Source organism: Pimephales promelas, chromosome 8 (assembly GCF_988280905.1).
Source record: "Pimephales promelas chromosome 8, fPimPro1.hap1.1, whole genome shotgun sequence".
NCBI classification, from domain to species: domain Eukaryota; kingdom Metazoa; phylum Chordata; class Actinopteri; order Cypriniformes; family Leuciscidae; genus Pimephales; species Pimephales promelas.
The window spans coordinates 17417856-17434415 of record NC_142776.1 but is presented as its reverse complement, the minus strand read 5'-3'; the positions used below and the strand labels follow the sequence as shown (position 1 = coordinate 17434415).

The 16560-nt window shown below is 40.8% G+C and overlaps 1 protein-coding gene across 3 annotated transcripts in view; it reads left to right on the top strand.

Annotated features, from left to right (window-relative positions):
* Positions 1-16560, top strand: part of rhbdl3 (rhomboid, veinlet-like 3 (Drosophila)) — a 164591-nt gene that overhangs the window by 80133 nt on the left and 67898 nt on the right. For 2 of the 3 annotated variants that reach the window (XM_089134099.1, XM_089134097.1), the window contains 2 exons: positions 5488-5670; positions 8104-8328. In XM_089134099.1, coding sequence (XP_088990225.1) covers positions 5488-5670; positions 8104-8328 — 408 coding nt within the window. The remainder of the gene's footprint in view (positions 1-5487; positions 5671-8103; positions 8329-16560) is intronic. The other variant, XM_089134098.1, reaches the window with a different exon arrangement.

Sequence of the window (16560 nt, the reverse complement as noted above, 5' to 3'; positions counted from 1 at the left end):
CCCTTTAACAAATCATAATCATCTCCTTCATTTTTTTGTGTATTCATATAGGTAATACAACAAAAGTCACCAAGTTTCAGCCCGATATGATCAAGCAAAAAATTTAAACATTTCAAAACGTAACAGTTTTTGGTCATTTTTGACCGAAGAAGCCCAGAGGGTTAATGCCGTTCCAGGTGATGAGGTAAAACCGTCTGTTCGCTTCATTTCAAGGGCTTTGATTGGTCAGATTATACATAATTTCAGGAGTGTAGCTTTTCCGATTTCCTCCTCCCGCTATTAGCGCTATTTTTAACATTTGCACCCTCGTTCTGATAATTATAATACACTTATAAAGAAAGTAAATAAAGAATTAATCTAAAAATAAACTGTTTTTTTTTATTTCATTGTTAATATATATGTCTATATTCTTTTCTTTCTTTTTTGCTCGCAATAAACTTCAATCAATCAATAAACCAACGTTTGTTTTGAAACACAGTTTGTTGTTTATTTTCAATACAATGTTCACGGTTACATCATTGATAATACAGTACTAACCAAGTCTGCCACGGGACACATTATCCTGCATAGCACAGTTCCATGTGGAGACTGAAAAAATCCTTCAAGTCATTTCGAACAGGTATCTATGGAAGCTTGTTTCCACCATAGAATGAAAAATATAAAAGGTAATTGCGACTTTTTATCTCACAATTCTGACTTTTTTTCTCACAATTGTGAGTTTACTTCTCGCAATTCTGACATTATTTCTCAGAATTGCAAGATGGAAAGTCAGAATTGCGAGATATAAAGTCAGAACTGCGTGATATAAAGTCGCAATTGCGAGATATAAAGTCAGAATTCCGTGATATAAAGTCAGAATTGCGAGATATAATCAGAATTGCGTGATATAAAGTCGCAAGTGGGAGATATAAAGTCAGAATTGCGTGATATAAAGTCAGAATTGCGAGATATGAAGTCAGAATTGCGAGTTATTAAGTCAGAATTGCTAGATATAAAGTCGCAATTGCGTGTTATAAAGTCAGAAATGCATGATATAAAGTCAGAATTGTGAGATTTAAACTATTCTGAGGGGGAAAAAAGTTAGTCTTTTTTTCCCCTTAGAATTGGCCTAATAAGTCGCAATGGACTATATGCACAGCTTCACTACTTCCTGAACTTCAGCCAGCTCCTTGTTTCCTGTCTGCCATTATTGGCCAAATTGATTAATTCAGGTGTGCTTGTCCTCAGTAGTCAAGGCAAAAATAATCAGACACACCAAGTTTGGCCAATAATGGCAGGCAGGAAACAAGGAGCTGGCTGAAGTTCAGGAAGTAGTGCAGCTGTGCATATAGCCTATTGCAAGTTTATATCTCACAATTCTGAGAAAAGATGTCAGAATTTCGACATATAAACTCGCAATTGTGTTATAAAGTCAGAATTGCGAGATGTAAACTCGCAATTGTGAGAGAAAAAAAGTCACACTTCTGTCTTTTTTTCTCAGAATTGCGACTTTATATCACGCAATTCTGACTTTATATCTCGCAATTCTGACTTTAAATCTCGCAATTCTGACTTTATAACACACAATTCTGACTTTATAACTCGCAATTGCGATTTTATATAACGGAATTCTGAGAAATAAAGTCAGAATTGTGAGATATAAACTCGTAATTGTGAGAAAAAAAGTCGGAATTGTGAGATAAAAAGTCACAATTATTTATTATATTTTTTTATTCAGTGGCGGAAACAAGCTTCCATAGGTATCGTTATGGCAGCTCGGGTGGAACCTTTATTTTATTGTCTATGGGTGGAACGGGCCCTGGACATCCGTGTTGATTCTGTGGGGATAAAGTTTGTGTCGTCTTGTTATTCAACGTCGATTGACTGTGCACGAGAAAAATGCTAACTTCCGCCTTGAGGGCGGATGTTTGGTACTTCGGTTCCGGTTGCCGTTGTTTACATCCTACATCAGTGGACCGGCTATCTAAAGCTTAGCTATCTAAATATATTTGTCTAAAACTATGTTCGTTTGTTCATTGTCAAGTCAACCAACACAGTTTTCACTCATATTTGGGTGGAGCCAGGCGCTGCTGCATTGTGAAAAGTAAACGATATTTCACATTTTGTCACCGCACCCAAGCAGTCGCTTTACAGAGTGGAGCGTTGCGTATCCATGACAACTAGAAGGAAGTTTTTAGGCTACTAATTATTTGTATTATATTATACCCTTTAACCAGGAGAAGCCCCTGGGGTTAGAACCTATTTTGCAAGGGAGACCTGTTTAGAAATATGTGTGAACAGCCTAATATGTGTTAAACAGCCTAACTTGATAACGAACGAACCAACGTCGGATACTCCCTGTATGACATGTATAGTGGTTGTCAACACTGATCTATATGACATTCTATATAGATAGTGGTTGTCAACAACATAGCCTCTGAACATCATAAACAAAACAATGGCTAACACAAACTGTTCTGGAAAATGCACTTTCTAACGATTTCGACTTTTATAATGTATAGAGAGATATAACAGTTACCAAATCGCATAGCTTGAGCACGTAGCATGGCAACATTAATGTCCGAGTGATTCCACGTGTACCGCGTATGTACACGCTGTCAAATGTCCGAGCGAAACAAAACAAAATGTAGATCTACATCTGGGGAGCGATATTTATTTTTTCCTAGGATGGTAGGAGTGACGGGTAGGTTTAGGGATGGGGTTGAGGTAGGTCATATGCTATATATGAAGAGTTCAGATGCAAAAGCCTCTAAATGCCATTTGAAATTTTCTTCTTTAATGATGATTTTTATCAAACTTGTATATTTAAGTTCAGTAATTTCACTTAAATAACAATTAATAGGTAATTATCATTGCCATTTAAGTGAAATCACTGAACTTAAATATACAAGCTTTGATAAAAATGATCATTATAGAAGAAAATTTCAAATGGCACTTAGAGGCTTTTGCATCTGAACTCTTCATATATATACACTGTATATATATATATATACAGTATATACAGTAATAACATTAAGTCAACGGTATTCATAAACACGCTGAAAAGAGATTATGCGTGTTGATAGCATGCCAAAAATACGTGATACGTGTCATACATACGCAATTTCATGAGATCAGTCTGAGCATGGATGTTGTTGTGACTTAACGTTCCCTTCAAAATTATGCAAATACTGAGAAATGTAATATTTAAACCCCTTCTCTCTTGCTCTGGGGAGCTGGAGAAAAATCATTAGCCAGTCGATGAACATAATCGACTGTAATATTCGGCAAATGTTCAAGACATCTGGAGAAACATACATCCTCTACGTCGTCCATCAGGCTACCGGAAACTAGACACCCCATATCGGTTTCGCAGCCGGAACTAGCATATGCTAACGTGCACATAGTCCATTAGCTCCAGCTGGCAGCTGCAAAAACAACATTTTCTCTCTTTCGCTCGCGGCGCACGGAACCAAAGAGATTCGCGAACCCCCCTAGCGTTCTGGCGGCGAAATACACCGCGATGCACCACAACCTCACGCAGAAGTATAAAACGACCACGACGCCGTAGCAGTGACGACGTAGCTACGGCGTGGAATTGACGCAGAAGCATAATGAGGCCTTTACGCCACTGTAGCTGTGTCGTGACCGGCGTCTTTTTTCGTCTTTTTTTTGACAGGCACTTAGTGCAAAAATACGTTCCGTTTTATCAAACCATTCCTCGCGGCCTCGGAACACTACCGGCCCACCTGGGAAACTCCCGACTCTCCCAATTGCCACTGGGGTCCAGGGCCCCTTAGATGTCGTGGGCCCCTGGGCAAGTGCCCAGTTGCCCTAATGGTTAATCCGGCCCTGGGGACAGCAGCATTTGTCCAAATTTCAATCTTAACCTTTCTATTTCATTTATTGAAATGGAATGTATGAAGATGTATGTGCTTGTGTTTTGGAATAAAATGAATAATACCAAAGGAAGTAAACTAAGTATTAAAGTCCCTGTAAAGTCAAAATTAAGTATGTGTTCTGAGTTTGTCACACCACAAGAAAATGTGTTATTAGCCACCCAGCAAAATTTGAATGATAAAAAAAGCCGGCAGTACATAAAATAAGCTATCAAAATCTTGAGAAAATGAGCAGTTATCTCTGTTCTCAAACGCTGGGGGCGTGTCCGCAGGCTTTGCTGAAACCACGCCCACTCGCGGGAAAGCTGTCGACGGTGATATTAGGTGAAACTGCTTTCGCGACGGGAGGATGAACACTGAGGCGGGAGATAGTCGTTTCGGCCCCGTTCACCAGTAACAGCGGATTATCAGTGAATCCCAGTTGTCTCTGAGGAAAGTTTATAAAACTATCCAGTGTAAAATGATCACTACAGAGGCGGGTGTTGGCGGTGATCCTCAGCTCTTCATCAAGGTTGGCTCTCTAAAAACCTCTTCTTGATGTGATAATTTTTAGGGAATATAAATGAAGATACCGATGTGTTTTGTACATGATCGCATCCAGGTAGCCTATGTCTGTGTTGAAGGCATAGCTAGGTAGCAAACTGTATAGGCTCAGCTGTAGTAACTACTGACAGTCATAATAAGAAATATATGACTATATATTTGACTATATTAAAACATAATAAGAAAAAATGAAACACCCTCTCAGAATGTTTCAAAAACGAAATAAAACAAACAAAAAAAATAAATCAATAAAGAAAAAATAGAACAATAAATCAGTTTGAAAAACGCAACACGCTCTCCCACACGTGTCTCTCACACACGCGCTCACTCAACATCCACCCAGAGAGAGAGAGAGAGAGAGAGAGAGAACATTTTGAACAAAGAATAAAAATTTCTCTGCTTTTGTTAAATGTCCTATCTGAATATCTCGGTCATTTTCGGATAAACGGGTGATCCGCCAGGAACATTGTGTGTGACTGTTGTGCTGTTGCTCAGTTCAAGAGAACTGAATGAAACCATATATATACCATATAATGCCAAAATAATTAAAAGTGTTAAAGAAACAATGGCACTGTCTAAGTCAGCTCAGGTGTTGCATTGTAAATAAAATGCAGCATCAGAACCATCTTGAGCCTTGTGATTTATAATACAAAGTATTTAAATGCTGATGTGTCTGTATTAATCATTTCATATTTACAACACTAATTTCATCAAATTACTTATGTAAACTTAATAAATCATGCGTTTCATTGTATATATGTTGCTTCCAATGCTGCCTCTGTACAGCATTGCTGTGTAAAGCCAGCTACAGTATGTTCAATATCTTACCACATTCATTTTAACTTACTTTGATAAAAATCCAGTAATGTCCCTCTGCTTGTAGACTACAAATGGAATGATGGCTGGATTCCTCAGAAATAAATATCATCATGTTATGATTTCAGTGATGGCACATGAAATTAGTTTTAACTGTTATAAAATTGTTAACCACTGAATGTTGTTTAAATGTTTTAGAATCAGAATATGATGATGCATTCTTATTTACTGTTTCTTCTCATATGTTCAGTATGACCCAGAAAATTCAGGCTTCATCAGCACTGAGCGTTTCCGAGACCTGCTTGCGGATTATGGATCAGAACTGGACCCTCAAAAGCTGGAGGTTCTTCTTGCCCTGGCTGATGGAAATGCTGACGGAAAGATATGCTACCAGGATTTTGTTAACCTGGTGAGTTCTGCAGATGAACTTGAGGTGAGGTTTGAAGACCCTGACCTAATATTTCAATGGAATATGGAATATTTCATTCCACTTGCATGGGAATGCCATCAAATCAGTGGGAAAATCTCAATGCCACCCACCCTCAGTCTCACACCCTCCTTAGCCCTTTTCCCTGTCTCTTTCCCATTCTCTCTCAGTCTTTTTTTCACACATACAGCAACTCTTCAAAGAGTCTATTGTCCATCACAGTGGCTGGAGGAAAGAGCTATAGTGCTATAAAGCAATGCAGTGAAACATTGGATCAGATTCTGTGTTTTGATTGGCTATGGCAGGTCATGTGAAAGTGGGACAGCAAGGAATGAGGAGTATGCAGTTGGTGTTTCTACACTGCTATTGTTCCTCTACATCTCTCATTCACTGTCCGCTATTGGAAAAAAAAGTGAGAACAGAGAATCAGAGGAAAGACTGATTGTAATAGCAAGAATTGGAATGAAAATGTCATTTAGTGTTGAGAAAAAACAGGCAGAAAGAAAAGTGAGAGGACGACTGGAACGAACTAAGAATTATATATACAAACATTATCCATGTTTCACTAATATTTTTTGATGAAGAGTGATGAGCACCACTCCATTATATCTTTTTCTGAGAATTCTTTCTTTCCTTCAGCCTTGCAGTCGTTCAGCTGGATGTAGTACCATGGTGCTCCAACAGTAGAGCATGGCACAGATATCACAGTTTGGGTACTGTCTAAATCCCATATTGTTTGACTTTTCCTTCTGTAGTGTCCATGGAAACAACCAACACATAAAGATCGTGCACAAATCATTATACCACAGAAAAGTGAAGCACATGGAGCACTTAATGTCTTTTTATTTTGTGGGGAATGTATGAAGTTATGTGTATATACTGTAGAGTTGCACAGAGACTTCAACTGTTAATATGAGTTGTTTTATTAAAGGTGATGGGCAACAGCAGGAATAAATTAACTATTAATTAACTAGTAATTAACAAGTATTTGTGTGGTAGAGTAAGAAGCTCCGCACTGAAACTTTTTTTATACTGTATATACTTTACAGATTTACAATTTGAAGACTGCACATTTTTAATATTTCCAGGTTTATTTATTATTATATTTATATTATAAATTGTTATTTATTCCTGTGATGATTCTTTGATAATCAGTAAAGACAGTCAAATACGTAAATGCTGTTCTTTTAAACATTTTTATTTATCTTTACTGTCACCTTTGATCAATTTGATGAATCCTTCCTTGCTGAATGAAAGTATTAATTTCTTTAAATGGAACAGTCTTAATGACCAGCAACATTTGAACTGTAATCTATATTAAAGGATTAGTTCACCCAAAAATGAAAATTCTGTCATCATTTACTCCCCCTTAAGTTGTTCCAAATCTGTTTGAATTTCTTTTTTCTACTGAACCCAAAAGAAGATATTTTGAAGAATGCCAGTAACCAAATATTAAATATGACTTCCATAGTATTTTTTTAGTATTTATTTTTGGGTGAAATATTCCTTTAAAGCTGGCCAATGTGTGTAGGTATTTTGTTTTGTTTGTACCTGTGTGCATCTGTTTATCTTTATTGAACAAACAGGTACTAATGTAAAGTCAGTAGAAACAGCTTGCAGCTGGTTGCGTGCACATTTCCATCTACAGAAACTAATTTGTGATGAGCTGTTATACCGGTAGGGATCTGAGGTCAGTATTCCCCAGTTAATTTTTTTGCAAAGTTGACTTCATTCCTATATATTTTAAAGAGTAAACTGTTTTCATATCTTTACTGTGGGAAGCATGTGGAACCGTAAGCTTTGTAGATCAGCTTAGTCATGTTTTAAACAATTTCATTTGATCCCATTGTGACCGCAAAGGCAACATCTTTAGGGGCTTTCTGGATAAATTTCTTCATCCTACTCAGGGCCTCTTCCACAACTTACATAATGCATGACCTGTATTCCTGATCAGGAGCCTGGCATGGGATAAAAGAACATTCCAGGTTTTTGAGGAAGGCTTTTTGCCTCAGCAGTGAAAAGCTTGTTTGAACAGCATTGTCTCATGCACACAAACGCACACACACAATCACTTACACACTGTTTGCTACACAGCTGCTCTGAGACTTGGAGATGAGTGTGGAATATTGAATCGGTTGCTAAGTGACAACAGTGGCATTCTTTCTGTGGTAGAGGAGGGGGCATGGGATGAGGGACAGGGATGCATTGTCAAAGACACAAAGACAGATCATAGACGAATTACATTATAGTAATTTATAAATAAACTAATAGGTGAAAGTCTAGTCACAATAAATGTCCTGACAAATAAAACTTTGTGACTATCAGTGAAAAAGTGTGAGTTTCCCAATAAAAGTCTTACTTAATGTACATGCTAACTTACAGGACATAAAATGCTGATAAAAATGATTGTTCAGTTTTTTTATGTGTCATATTTTTCAGATGAGCAACAAACGTTCAAACAGTTTCCGTCGCGCGATCCTGCAAGGGAGTCGGCAGCTCAGGAATTCAGCACTGAGGGAGGAAGTAGGCTTGGGTCTGTCTCGGAGACTCATACGTCATGTTGCCTATGAGACTTTGCCAAGGGAGGTGGACCGCAAATGGTACTTTGACAGTTATACCTACTGTCCACCACCATGGTTTATGCTGGTCATCACTATAGCAGAGGTTAGAATGAACTTTACTATTGAAGATTATTAAAAGAAAGAATTATTTTTACTGCTTTTTTTTATTATTGATCTGCCAAACGTATCAGCAGATACTTTGGTTCCACATTATATTAGCTGCCTTTAATACTATGAGGTAAAAAAAAAAAATGATACACAATAGTTCAATCTACTCATTGTGTTCATATTGTACTGTAAAACACATTTGCTGCTATTGAGGTGGGATAAATGTAAGGTTAGAAATAGGTTGGTGGGTTAAAGGAGTAGTTCACTTTTGAAAAAAAACGTTTGCTGATAATTTACTCACCCCCATGTCATCCAAGATGTCCATGTCTTTCTTCCTTCAGTCGAAAAGAAATTAAGGTTTTTGATGAAAACATTCGAGGATTATAATGGGAACCAGACGGTTCAAGTTCCAAAAGAAACTTTAAGTACAAACTGCAAACTTGTTCAAAGGGCTTTAAACGATTCCAGACGATGAATAAGGGTCTTATCAAGCGAAACGATCGCTTGTTTTATAAATAAATAACAAAGTTTATGTTTTATAAGATCAAACGCTCGCCTTGCTCTGTTCTGTAATGCACTCCTGTTCGAACTCGTTCATCAAAATGAACAAATCTTTTTCCAAGTCATTTGGTTCATTCGGCGAAAGAAACGAACGAATTGATTCGGAAAAAGATTTGTTCATTTTGTTGAACGAGTTCGAACAGGAGAGTCACAAACGTGCACCACAGAACAGAGCAAGCCGAGCGTTTGATCTTATGAAACTTAAACTTTGTTATTTAAAAAAAAAAAAAAAAATGAGCGATCATTTCGCTTGATAAGACCCTTATTTATCGTCTGGAATCGTTTAAAGCCCTTTGAACAAGTTTGCAGTTTGTACTGAAGGTTTCTTTTGGAACTTGAACCTCTGGTTCCCACTGAAGTCCATTATATGGAGAAAAATCCTGGAACGTTTTCATTAAAAACCTTAATTTCTTTTCGACTGAAGAAAGAAAGACATGGACATCTTGGATGACATCTTGGATGGGGGGGGGGGGGGGGGGGGGAGTAAATTATCAGAAAAACTTTTTTGAAAAGTGAACTAATCCTTTAAGGGTGGATAAGGGGTAGAGTTTATTTTTATCAAAACTTGAATGTGGGTAAGTTTCATTAAAAAAACAAAAAAAACATATTGAACAAAACGCTGAGAAAAGAATAAACAATAGAAAATTTGAGTAGCTTTGCAACAGAGCGGCCATTTGAAGTCGAGGACTTTTCTCCCCCACCTTCACCTGAAGTGGAGAAGGGTGAATTGTCTGTGGACACAGGGCCATATCAATTCAAGCCGCTGGCTCAAACTGCGGTCTTAACTCCCGCATCGCGATCGGCATCTGATGAGTTTTGTCGAGTTGATGTCAATAGCGCGCATTCTCTGTAGGCATATATTCATATTGATATTTTGGCGCTATGTGAACAAAATCCAGCAAAATGCGTTTTTGTGGACCCCAGAGGATTAACTTTATCCAAACAATAAATTGTGATTAAAATGTACATGATCACTCACATCAAGACGCCGCTGCACAGTGGTGGAGTCCATGCAGGAGGAGCAGTGTATGGCACGCTTTTCAGTGTGAGCTGCGTGGAGAAGCCCATTTCCACCTCTATTCCGTTACTATCCTGTCCACTGTGGTAAATACAGATAAATGTCACGGTCAGCTCTCAAGCTGTGCATTACGATCGTCTTCCACTGAGGACGCTCTGCTCCTGCATGGTCCTCTTCGAGGAGATATCAGCTCATATCAAGTTGGTCCTTTTATCTAAAGACACCAAACTAAGCCAAGTCATCACTAATACCGTTTCAGAGACTGTTACAGTAGGCCGTGTGTCCACCAAAGCGTTTTTCCACGCGCCTGGCGTATGTTTTCAATTGTTTTCAATGGGAGTGCCGCGTTTTTTAAACGCCATGAGCGTACCGACGCGCTGAGTGTTTTTTTTTTCACGCTGAAGCGCCGAGCGCCCGGCGTTTATACTGGTCGCTGGGAGTTGAAAAATGTTCAACTTTGGATAAAACGCAGCGCTCATCACTGTCACTTTTTACCCAGCCGTCCAATCACAGTGGAGGAGGGGTGGGACTAATACCACACCGACCAACTGTCAACATTCAAACTGCTGCGGATATTCTGTATCATAGCAACGAAACGTCTCAACGGAAAAAAACGCTGCGCTGCCAAAACGCTCTCAAGCGCCCAATGCACGGCGTCTTCAGCAGAGCGTCTAGCGTTTTCAACTGGCTAAAAATGCTTTGGTGGACACACCGCCTTAGACTCAAGGTAGCTGCATCCAACGTAGTTCCGTTTGGCCTTATGGCATGAGACCATTGCAGTGGTGGCTCAAGACCGAGCGGTAATCTTCCAGTCTCTCTCTCTTGAAGCCATCACAGAAGTGACTTAAACTGCAATTTATCTACTGGCTGCTAGAGACAGGCTCCAAAGGGAGCTAATTCCATAAATTCCCCATGTTAAAATGGCCAACTTCACAGCAGAAAATAATGTACAGTAAATATTGAAAATAATGTACAGTAAATATATAATAAATATTGGCATGCAAGATTTGCATTCCGCGAGCCGCCTACTAGCACGGATATAAAAAGTGAAAGTAAACATTGACGCTTTTCCCTGAGGAACCAAACAGAGTCCAGACATCCGCGATTGTACAGCAACATGGCGAAGGGACGACACATCTCCGTTCCATGTACTCAGAGAACAAGGGTTACATATGTAACCCGAGGTGTTCCCTTTCGTCCTGGGAACTCCAACGTGTTGTCCGGGAGTTCCCTGACAAATTGGAATCCCTAACAAAACGCCCTAGTGCTGGCCAATTCCAGCGCCCAGCTAAGCTACCCAAAATCAGTTTCACAAATTGCGGGAGCTAATTAGGGAGTCACACTGCTGTTCCGCAAGACCCACACAGTGGACATTGGATAACACTGGGAAAGCGTGCCCAACCCGTAAAAAGGGGAAAGAAACGCTGCGGAAGCTAGCCGCCTGATGAAGACCTGGAATACACATATGTACTAGCCCAGGGGGATAGTGAAACATATGGCAGTCCCTTAGGTAGTCCCAATCCAAGGGGAGTGGGAGGGTACTTAACAGGGACGACAGAACGAATCTGTCAAGGGGAAGACACGGCTGGACTGCACGTGGCATAATGGATCACCAAAGAGACCACTGGACATAACACTCAGTCTACACTAGGGATGGGAATTGATAAGATTTTATCGATATCAATGCCACTAACGATTCTCTTATCAATTCCTGATAGCACTGTGTGGGAAAAAGTAGTCATATGGTTTTTTTTGGGGGAAACAAATGGTTTTATTTGTTTTAAACCTTACACTTGACTAAGCAAACTGCACTTTTTATGTTATTTATGTAATAAATGGAACCTTATTGAAAAGTGTTACGATTAGTTATTCGCCGATTATAAGTCCTGTGAGTTCAGTGTTGGAAGATCAGTTCAGTTGTTTTAACCATTCATTAAAACGAATCGGTTCAAATTAGACATAAGTTTGCAAATTGAACGTGTCATCATCGGATGTGTGCGCGTTGTGTGATTATCCCGGCGGTTGGGACATCCCACAGATGTGTGTCATCAAAGAAAACTTTTCATCACTGGATCGTTTTTCCGTTTATTTGAAGTGTGGTTTATGTCAGCTGAATGTGCGGAACGCTTTTTCAGAGAAGATAAGGCAACGTAGGCCTATTTTAGCACAATTCACAGCCAGCGTTAATTCAGGAAAAAAAATCTCTGAATGCTCCACATGAAACTTTAGTCTCCTGACCTTACCATCGTGTCGATTATTTTGATTAATATGTGCGAGGGAGAGAGAAAGAGCAAGACAGCGCTTAGTTTTGAGACGGTGAAGCCTGAGAGGGAGTGCGCGCACATGACCAGGGCACTCTCACTCTCTCTCTCTTTCTCTCCTTGCTCGTTCAGTTTAACAGACATGGAGTTAACAGAGGTCTGGAAGTGGGTGCCATAGAGTACCCCATCTCTGAGAAAGGAGGCCCTTCCTCAGAGGAATCGGCCAAGAAGGGGCTGTCGCGAGGAGCATGAGTTCCGTGAACCAAGTCCTGGTGGGCCAATACCGCACCACTAACAGGACCTGCTCCTTGTCCTCCCTGAACTTGCACAGGGTCTGTGCAAGAAGGCTCACTGGGGGAAACGCATACTTGCGCAGGTTCCAGGGCCAGCTGTGAGCCAAGGCGTCCGTGCCGAGGGTCCCCTCGGACAGGGAGCAAAACCACTGGCAATGGGTTGTGTCTGGAGAGGCAAACAGGTCCACCTGTGCGACTCCGAAAACACTCCAGATCAGCTGAACCACCTGGGGATGGAGTCACCATTCTCCTGGCAGGGGAGGTAACCATGTAAGCTTGTCTGCCACACGGTTGAGCTCCCCTAGAACATGAGTGGCGCGAAGCGACCTCGGATGCTTCTGACTCCATAGGAGGAGGTGGAAGGCAAGTCGCGACACCACCACCTTGTCGGTTGATGTACGCAACGGTCGCAGTGCTGTCCGTACGGACCAGTACGTGCTTGTCTTTGAGAACCCCCTTGAGGCGGCACAAAGCCAAGCGTACTGCTTGCAACTCTAGGCAGTTGATATGCCAATGCAGCTGGGGCCCCGTCCACAGACCCGAGACTGCATGCCCTTTGTATGTGGCCCCCAACCCCATGGCAGAAGCATCTGTGAAAACCACAGCATGCCTGGAAACCTGGACTAGGGGCACTCCGGCCCGTTGAAACGCAGGATCCGAACTTGGGGAAGGTTTGGGGTTACTTTGACCCGGAATGTGCCACTTTGCCACGCCCACTTCGGGACTCGAGCATCTTGAACTGGAGTTTGTGCAGGGCCCGATTCAAGACTCGCAGGTCCAGGATCGACTCACCCACCGCCTTTCTTCCGTACAATGAAGTAGGGGCTGTATAAACTGGACCTCATCTCGGAAGGAGGGACTGGCTTGATCGCGTCTTTTGCCAGCAGGACATTGATCTCTTTCTGCAGGACAGGGCCATCCACTAACCGACATCATATTGACCCCAAGATGGTGGATTTGATTTAAAGGAAGTTCGGCCTGGCCAAAGTGAACTTGTTCGCTTCAGAAGAGATGACACACTGTCCACTCTGGATTTCCCTCACACATTTAAGGGAATGCACTGGGCTAGATGCCATGGTTGAGACGTGGCTGAGGCTACCGATTTCCCCCAGTCGCTCTACTCCCGGAAGTTCTTGAGAGAGTTCGCCACTTCAGAGGAGATGACACACTGTCCACTCTGGGTTTCCCTCACACATTTAAGGGAATGCACTGGGCTGGGTGTCATGGTTGAGACGTAACTGAGGCTACCCATTTCCCCCAATCGCTCTACTCCCGAAAGTTCTTGAGAGTTCCCCAATGCGGGGTACTGTTATTTTACTGTTACTACAATACGTCTACTTTTATTTTCCCTGCTCTGGCTGGCCCAAGTATCCAGACCATCCTATACTCTAGAGCTCCCTCCATGAGGACACAATGCCTGAAAGAGGAGAGTCTTCACTTTATGGTGCATAGAACCATGGTTAGTTCAGTGCTGGAGTCCCTTCAGGATAATTTTTTTTTTTACCAGACTATCCCCTCCACAGAAAATGTTTCCATGGCTGTATCGAATTAATTCTATGAAATATTAATAATCAATAATATAATCAAGTTGTAATTGATTATGAATATTTGGATCAGTTAATATAATTAACTTAATGTAGTAAAATTAATATTAAAAATCAACTCACCTGTTCATCATGAACACAGCGTTAATTGGTTATCAATTCTAAGAAATATTCATTTCCGGGGAAGGGAAATGTCTTTCTTACTGTACTGTACTAAGAGCCTGTAGTCAAAATCTAAATCGTAAAGTAAACTTTCTGCAAACAGAGAATAAATTCAATTCAATTCACATTTATTTATATAGCGCTTTTTACAATACAGATTGTATCAAAGCAGCTTCACAGTGATAACATGAAAGTAGTACAACACAGATCAATAATATTGTTGAATATTAAATGTCCCCAACTAGGGATGCACCGATACCGATACCGGTATCTGGTATCGGCCTCGATACCACATTTTCTAAAGTACTCGTACTCGTTAAAAGTCCCCCAATACCGGGGACCGATACCATGTTCTGAGAAATGGGTTAATCACAGGCGCCGAGTGCCCACCCCCAGGCTCCGGCTGCAGCTCAGAGCGGGGAGATGGGGAGACATCAGCCGTGTGGAACAGTGATGCGCGGGTCAATGTATAAACAACCCGCACACTACCAACGTTTTCAACTACCCGCCCGCTACTCGGACCGCAAAAAAAGTAAGAAAATATTGTACCCGACCCTCTTCCTGACCGTATTTTTTAAAAGTACTGCTAGTACATGCTCATCGTAGCGTCATTGGGCCATAAACGTGTAACAACACAGCATCGCAAGAAGACGTAGCCTACATATAACAAAGGCAGCACTTTGGTCATCATCTTTCATTATTTCGGTAAATGTCTCCCACACTTACTCTTTCTATTTGTGTATTTGCGGAGCTTCCACTCCCCAGTCTTCACCTTTTCTCTTGCCGCCTCCATCTCTCTGCAGACTAGTGATCATAGACATGGCCGGTTCGTGAACGAATCGATTCTTTTTAATGAACCGGTCGAACCAGTACGCTAAATCGAACTGAATCATTCGCATCAGTTCACGTCTTGCGTCAGTGCTGATCCAAGTTACTACAGTTACTCACTTTCAGACATGCCTGACAGTCCCTCCGAGTTGAAATAAACCAATATCCCGAATTAGATTTTACTCCAGTAACTCTAACAGTTCACTGAACTGAGACATGTTGTTGATACTGCTGATACTGCGCATCCGCGTATAGTAACGAACGCAGAGGTACAGCGGTTCTCGGTTCACACCAGTACAGAACTGAGAACTGTTTAGACTGAGCTTGTGTGTCATCTTCGTGCCAGTTATTCAGCCAATAAATAAATTCGGCCTATATATTTCATAGAAAATTCTATCTAGTACTATATAAATACAAAGGTTTAATTGGCATTTTTTTCCAAACGACCTGACCGACCGCGACCCGAATATCATTAAAAATATTTTTGGAGGACCCGTAACTCCGGGTAACCGCGGGTGACCGCGGCGCAGGCACCCGCTCATTTTGGATCAACCCGTGCATCACTGGTGTGGAACAATTTCAAAGTGAATGGCTTTGGATTAGGAGAATACGTTTACTTGTAGTCGCCAAGTAGTCAGTTGAATGTCTGTTGGGGGACCAAATAAATAAAGTGTTATCAGATATTAAGCTGATCGTACTAATACTCTAGTCTACTAATACTCTAATGACAGTTAGTTGACATGTAATTGAAAAGTTACTTATAGTTAGTAAAGTGGACTATCGAAATAAAGTGTTACCCAAGTAATTTAATCAAGGACCTAAAAACCCCTATATAAAAATATTTAAATCATGTTTTTTTTTTGTTTTTTTATTAAGTACTCGGTATCGGTATCGGCGAGTACTGAAATGCAAGTACTCGTACTCGTACTCGTTTTCCAAAAAAGTGGTATCGGTGCATCCCTATCCCCAACTAAGCAAGCCAAAAGCATGGCAACAGTGGCAAGGAACCAAAACTCCATCAGGTGATTGGATGGAGAAAAAACAATCAGAACCAATTACGTATTGTGCACAAGTTTTATTAACTAAATCACAAACATAACTGTGGCGAGCAGGACTGCCCGAGTGACGTGAGAGCAGCGCGTGGCCGGTGGCGTGAGTGATATAATGAGCGACACCTGTGAGACGCACTAGTCTCGCATCTCTCACGGTGGAACGGAAGCATAAGGAGGAGTGACAACAGTGAAGATTGAGAGAGAAAATCTTATCATTAGTTTATGCTGTGTTTTGTTTCTGTGGCCAGCAGTCGTCCGTGAGTGGCTGCTGGCTTTACTTTCATTTTGTATTTGTTTATTTTATTATTAAAAAAACACATATAAGTGTTGAATATTCAGAGGTTCCTACCTCCTTCTTCCTATAACATCTGAACCCTGTTACAATAACAAATCTAAACACAAACATACATGCGTGGGGGTGAGGGACAGAATGGAATCAGAAGCAGGAAATGGAACTATGGGAAAGATCCATTTAACAATAAAAAGAACTATCAGCCTATCATTTTCA